The 7,427-nt window shown below is 39.5% G+C and overlaps 1 protein-coding gene across 3 annotated transcripts in view; it reads right to left on the reverse strand.

Annotated features, from left to right (window-relative positions):
- cdh31 (cadherin 31) overlaps positions 1-7,427 on the reverse strand; it is a 51,707-nt gene that overhangs the window by 13,155 nt on the left and 31,125 nt on the right. For all 3 annotated transcript variants that reach the window (XM_043706766.1, XM_043706764.1, XM_043706767.1), the window contains 4 exons: positions 5,096-5,224; positions 4,499-4,681; positions 2,926-3,170; positions 1,312-1,454 (listed from right to left, as the gene is read on the reverse strand). In XM_043706766.1, the coding sequence (XP_043562701.1) occupies positions 1,312-1,454; positions 2,926-3,170; positions 4,499-4,681; positions 5,096-5,224 (700 nt within the window). The remainder of the gene's footprint in view (positions 1-1,311; positions 1,455-2,925; positions 3,171-4,498; positions 4,682-5,095; positions 5,225-7,427) is intronic.

Here is a 7,427-nt window from a genome sequence, read left to right on the forward strand (position 1 = left end):
TCCATCACAGCATCAGATTTGTGTTAAATGACTCTTTGTTGCTTCTGCTGCTTATCCTATCCCACATACGAGAAAAGAACTTGAAGATTTTCCCCAGACCAAACCCCTGCTTCCTCGAACTGCTATCAATGTGGATGCGCTGGATTTCTCTCTTCCATTAGAAGTTTGCCACACTTCCACTTCAGTTGCAATCTTTTAAAGACTGAAAACTGAAGCTTCTATTTTCTTATACGAAACAACAAATATCAAGAGGTCAAGTGCATCAAGGGGGTATTTCTATGTACATAATTCACCAAAACCCAAGGGAATGTCCATGTTCGCACTGAGTGGTTATATTACTGTGGTCCACTATAACAATGAGAAACCAAATACGGTTACTGGAACTCTGCAGTTATGGTATTTTGACTTCCATTTCACCTTTTTGCTTATACGCAACGTTCTGTTACAAATTGTGCCAAAAGGTTTCCACCGCAACTGTTTTTGCTGTAAGTCATAAAATTCAAACTTTCAAAATAATGGGCATCATTTACACTTTTTAAAATGTCTTGTCACACAGAGGGTAGTACAACTTGCATAAAGCAGATTAAAAACTAGTCATGCATTTCCCACTGGATCGACCAAAAAAAAAATGGTCTAACTGCCTTAAATTGAAGACGGATGAACAAAATTGGAAACAGAAAAGTTCCTATTTTGGAAAGCAATGGAGGTGGCAAAAAGTTAATACTTCCTTAGGTCATTAAAGTTACTCAAGAAAGGAGGCCACAATTGCCTATATTCCTCCATTATTATTCCTTCCCAAAGGCTTGCTGATCACAGTTGTAAATTTAATTTGGACTTCAGTGTTGGATATTTCCAACCCAAAATTATGTAGGCATTATGACAATATGGTTTCATTGGAGATAAATTTTAAATGCGCTACATATTCCATGACAAGCAGTGAGATTTAGAAGCAAGGTGAGAAAATTAAATTTTTTCCAGTGTTTTTGTGTATTTGACTGTCCCATCTAATGTTTGCAGGTCTGCCAGAACCATCTATTTGAGAGAAGATTTTAAAGATGACATGAGATATTTTCTGGTCAGCTGGCCAGACCTAAAAAAGGTGCCTGAAGTTGGAGATAGTGCACAAAAGCAACAGCGTGTTAAAATGCATTTTTAAAAACAGAATTTTCAAATCAGCCAAGATAATTTGCATAATTCCTCCTGGTTATGTCATAAAGGTAGAGAAATATTGCAGCAGTCACCATCGAAGTTTGCCAGGTTATTAAAGACACAAATTATGGGGGTTGCTCACAAAAAAAAAGTTATACTTACCATTATCATAAGCAAGTATTGTTGCAGTATATTTGCTGTCCTCAACAAACGGAGACTCTCTGTCCATTTCTTTAACTAGTTTAATTATACCAGTATCTGACTCAATTTCAAACCATTTTGCTGGGTCACTTCCCATTCGATAACTGGAAAATAAAATTGAAAAAAAAAGTTACCACAAATCCAAATTTAAAAAAATAAGAGAAAAAAAAGGGCAAAGCACAGTTTCCTGTTGAACTCTACATACATTCATTCCAATTCACCATAGTGGAGCAGTCAAATACTTCAGTATGGAATTACAATTCATGCAGCAGGGTACAAAACTGGGTAATCATGTCTGAAAATGTACTTTTGGGACAACTTAATTCAGCATAGGTTTTTCTTTTAAAACAAGCAATCAGATAACAATGGTTAGATTAAGATTAGTCCATCATGCAGGGCATTAAAGGTTGTGTAGTACCAAGAAATAAAGCCAAGTTTGGGATTTAAAATCCCACCACAATTCAGTGATGTTTGCCAAGTAACGAGGTGGGATGCTAAAAGGGGCAAGGAATTCCATAGTACTCAGGTTAAGAAAATAGGGGGAAAAAATGTACAGAAAAAGAAACTGCTATTAGTCATCTTCAACCCACCGAAGCTTTGAGATACCTACAGTTTTGTCTGTACTTTATTTCCCCCCCTTTCATAATTAAAGATTATACAAAAGAGGTAACAATACACAGGTGGATAGAAATAATACGATAGAAGAATGATGCCAGAGTATACAGAGATCTTAATCTCCAATCAACATGTATAAAAGGTGCACGCAGACTTGATGGCTCAAGCCTTTCAAAATGTTTGTACCACAGAGGATTTGTTGTGTGAAAACACTGCAGCTGACAGGCCACATGGAAGCAAATCTGATTCTGTGTTTTGATGATCATCCACATCAAAAGACTGACCATGACATGAACTGCCAGTTCCTTAGACACATTCTTGCTGATCTTGCACTGGCCTCTCCAGTCATGACAAATATGGAAGATGAAGTCGCTTATAGATTAAGCATAAGGACTCAATCATTGGCTAAAGCTGCATTGTAATTTAATGGAATTAAACTTCATGCAACACCAAGCAGAAGTAAAATACAAAAGCCTGAATTTTGTGCTCAGCAGCAAAAGACACCATAGTGGGGCTGAGCAAAAGTGCAAGCCAGATTGCAAAATTTTAAAGACAGAAAAATGGAGATCAAATTGTCAATTTAATTATTTTTATCTCTATACAAAAATTGGCACGTGCATATAGGATTAAGGGAGGACTAAGAGAAAATAAAATAAATTTTAAAATTGTGAACGCTTGTGAAAGATAGATCAGTGGTTGCAAAGCGACCAAATCTTAGTCAATTCAGGACACTTTTGTAATAAGTGAATGAGGCAAAAACGTTTCCAAAAACAGGTAGCAAGCAACCACGCGAAGGCCATGAATAACTCAACGTTGACCAATTACGTTGTTCCATGGGCTGCTAGAACCTTTCTGCATTAGTAATACTATTTAACAAGGACAAGACATATCTACCTGACATTTGCAAATAGAAAGTTATCACTACATGAAAAAAAAATGTCCTAAAAATCCACTTCATACCTAACTATTTGGTCTTGAGCATTGTCAGGATCCTTTGCTGAGCACGAGGTTACTGTACTTTCTACTGGTAGATTCTCAGGCTTTGTGTCTCTCTTAGTTTCTGGATCAAATATTGGTGCTTCATTTACATCTAGTACATTGATGATGACTGTAGCAGAGGAAAGTGGCATGGTTGAGGTCAAAGGTATTTGATTCCTCACTTCAACGATCACCCGATGCTGTTTGCTCCTCTCATAATCCAAGGGCTGGATAGAGAAAAAGGTTGAATTAACGCATGCATGCAATACTAAAGAAGCATTATTTCAATGTAAAAGCAGAAAATTAACAGAACGGCACAGCTCTATTTTCAACAGGTTTGGGTGGGTGAGACACTTTCCCCAAAGATGTCAGACTCATATCACCACCAAACGCCACTGCAGAACTTTCAGAGTTCTGCAGACCTTGTAAAAACAAAAAAGCAGGACCAATTCCCCCAATTTGTATTAGTATGCGATAAAAGGTGCAGCCTGGTGCTGGTTGCTAGCCTGCACGGTGTCACTTTGTACCTGGCTGGGATCGTTATGAGGTTAGGACCTTGCCCTTCTCAGTTTTTATGACATCTGATGAAATTGTGATTTTCTATATTAACTTGTGTAACATATGTAGAGCCAGGATTGTAATGAGACAATATTTACAACAATTAACTATCAAAAATTAATCTGAAACTTCTGTTGACTATCAGACCAGCTGGCTGGCTGCTCACCATCAGATTGAAATATACAGAAACAAGATGGAGGCCTCATACACAGAGCATTAAATGTCATCTAACAGTCTTAATAGTACAGAAAAAATACAATCTCATCCATTTTCCCCTTTGAAGAATAGATGCATGCTAGTATCTTAATGCATAAAATTAATACGCTGGTGGATGTATAATATGACTGGATCTGTCATTATGACCTAATTATGTAGCTTCACTCTGCAGTGCGCTTCAAACATGGATAAATATGTATGATGAGTTAGGGACACATGATGGTTTGGTATAGCACAAGAGGATTCTAATAATGCCAAGTATAACAGACAGTTGGTCACATACAAAACAATGTTGCCCATTGCCCCAAAGAATCTGACCATTCTTTGTCACGATGGAACTGGAATGCTCGTGGCTTTATCTGGGATGGGTAAAAGAAAAAATATCATTTTTTGATGAAACCATGCATTCATAAGATGATTTCAAACTGATCCTTTGTCCTGCTCTCTGCATGCATATTGATCATGCTCTTGTGCAATTTTCTCCCCAAGAATGCATCTTGTGTATGTGGTTGGGGTATCAAAAGTGTGATGACGGAAGGACTTTGTGGATTACTTGCACATGTTAGTTTAAATGTCCTCTTGTTGAGAAAATTCAAGTTTTTTGGCCAGGTGGTTCACAAAGTATGCATGGGCAGAACATTCTGCAGGAGTCAGGGTACACAGCTGTATGAGAAGCATCACCTAAAATCAGCCAGTTTGAATTAATTTCCAAAATGTAGATTACTTTTAATTGTCTGCAAACTAACTGTATGGTGTTAACAAACAAAATGGAAAGCTCTACCTTAACTAACTTAAGGACTCCATTATTGTGCAAATCTGTCTCCATCGCAAACTGCTGTCTCTCGTTTCCAAAAACGATGCTATAGTTTGCTTTCCAACCAGGTGAATTAAACTCATCTTCGTCAGTTATCGAGAGAGTTGTTACATCATAGTCATTTTCATTTTCACGAACATCTACAACAACCTGCAAGTCAGAAAGATAGAAGTCATGGGGGAGAAGCAGCTTAGCAAAATTCCCTACCAAAAAGATCAAGTTCAGCATAGTTTGCTGGGATAATTACTCCCTCCTTACAACCGTTAGCAATTCCTATTTCAGATCCAAAATCCACCTTCACTCCTAAAGGAAAAAATACTGGAGAATTCTTCCCAGGTCCAACCTTCAACATTTTGTTCAAATGACTGTTCATCATGTGGGAGCCTATTGTCCCTTGAGCAGTACAGCAGACAATTCTACCTTGATCTCAGTCATTAGCAGCAAAGGGTACAGGATTATGATCTGGGACATCTTGATTAGAATCCAAAATTCACAGGCAACAGGCAAATCCACCCATCACTACATTCAGGCAAACAGCTCAAACCCATTAGATAAAACAAATACCTCTTTAGTCTCAAATTGTGGAGCATTATCATTTGTGTCCGTAACGGTGATTATTGCGTTAGCGTCGGTAAACATGCCGTCCCCTTCCATATCAGCTGCTCGAATTGTAAGTGTATATTTATTCACCAACTGACAGGAGAGAAATAAAAAAGAACAAAAAAACAAATTTGTAAGTACATAATACACTCAGTCAAAAATCATCCTCAAAGTAATCTCAGCTCTTAATGCCTGTATTTCCAGCTACTAGCAGTTTGACAAACAATGGTTAAAAATGACATTGGAATGGGTAGAGGTTGCTACATATGTGCACCCTTGGATGTGTATGTGCATAATTTGACAATCACGTCAGACACTATCTTGTTAAAAGGACAAAGGAATTTTTACCCACATTTGAAGCAGCTGTTAATCCATTTCAAAATAAAAACAGCAAACATTTCCAGTCCTTGTTGCAATTTTGGTGTGCCCTGTAATAGTTAGCTTGAGTGCTGGCTGAGTCTGAGTAAATCAACGACATGAAAAATAACCTAATTACTTGCTATAAACATAATTTCCAAGATCCTTTTCCTGGCTCAGTTTGATAGGTCCCACATCAACTACTCAACTCATTTCAGCCCGAAGTCAAATCTTCATGCTCTGCACCTCCCACCTGACTCGACTGTACTCCTGACCACACCCCCTAAATAAACCAGAGCTCCACATTCTTCCTACTGGATCCTCCAAACCCCAATCACAATGATGGCTCGAGTATCCCCATTATCAAGCATTTAGATCCACTTTTAGCATCCAAACTGACTCATGACTTCTTTGAAGGGCCATGCATCAGGAATTCTGGTGAAACCTGTCAGGCTCTGCAGGAACTGTGGCTGGCTAGGAGTTGCCTAGCTCGTAATGAAGCTGGCTTGGCGCTGTCTCACTATTCACATCATATTCTGCACCAACTGAAATTAAGGGTATCAGGAAGAGGGGTGGGAATTCTTGAAGTCCCAGCTATTCAAACCCTCTTCCCCTGCCAAATGGTTTCTGTCAAACAAGGCTGGAGGTAGGAAAGTGTGGGCTCCAGTCCTTAGGATAGTCATTTTTAGAAAATTATTGGTCTTATTTTCAGATTTTTATATTTAGCTAAGTTTTCCTTCATACATTCATGCCATCCAATTTAGAACATTTCCAATGGACTAGTGATCATTGCAAAGCAATTATAGAGTCAGAGGTGCACAGCACAAACCAGACCCTTCGGTACGTGTCCATGCTGACCAGAGAGCCTAAACTAATTTAGTCCCATTTACCAGCACTTGGTCTATATCCCTCTAAACCCTTCCTATTCATATACCCTTCCAGATGCCTTTTAAATGCTGCAATTGTATTAGCCTCCACCACTTGCTCTGGCAGATCATTCCATACATGTACCACCCTCTGTGAAAAAGTTGCCCCTTAGGTCCCTTTTTAATCTTTCCCCTCTCACTCTAAACCCCTATTCCCTCTAGTTCTGGACTCCCCCACCCTGGGGAAAAGACCTTGTCTATCTACTCTATCCAAAGCTTTTATGATTTTACAAATCTCGAAGGTTAACCCTCAGCCTTCGACACTCCAGGGAAAATAGCCCCTGCCTATTCAGCCTCTAATCCTGGCAACATCCTTGTAAATCTTTTGGGAACCCTTTCAAGTTTCAAAACATCCTTCATATAGGAGGAAGACCAGAATTGCACACAATATTACAAAAGTGGCCTAACCAACATTCTGTACAGCCAGAACATGACCTCCCAATCCCGATACTCAATGCTCTGAGCAATAAATGAAAGCATATTAAACGCCTTCTTCACTATCTTGTCTACCTAAGCAGAGCTGGCTGGGCAGGTGATGTGCTGTTGCTGTATGATGTGGGAGCTGGCTGATCCCATTGTGAACGGCAGTGACCACATCTGCAGCAAGTGTTGGTTGCTGGAAGAACTCCGGATCAGAGTTGATGATCTGGAATCTGAGCTTCAAACACTGCGGCACATCCGGAAGGGGGAGAGTTACCTGGATGCTTTGTTTCAGGAGGCAGTCACACCTGGGAGATTAAGTAATTCACATCCAGTTAGTGATCGGGGACATCAGAATGTGACTGTAAGTGAGGCAGGTAGGAGGAACCGGAGTTCAGGAGTGGAGGAGCCTCAGCCCTTGACATTGTCCAACAGGTACGAGATTCTTGCTCCCTGTACGGATGAGGAAAAGGGCTCTGGACAGGATGAGCCAACTGACCAAGGCACCATGGTCCAGAAGGCCATTCAAGAGGGGGGAGCTAATAGACAAGTAGTGGTTATAGGGGATACTATAATTAGGGGGACAGATAGTA

Source organism: Chiloscyllium plagiosum, chromosome 17 (genome assembly GCF_004010195.1).
Source record: "Chiloscyllium plagiosum isolate BGI_BamShark_2017 chromosome 17, ASM401019v2, whole genome shotgun sequence".
In the NCBI taxonomy this organism is placed as follows: Eukaryota; Metazoa; Chordata; class Chondrichthyes; order Orectolobiformes; family Hemiscylliidae; genus Chiloscyllium; species Chiloscyllium plagiosum.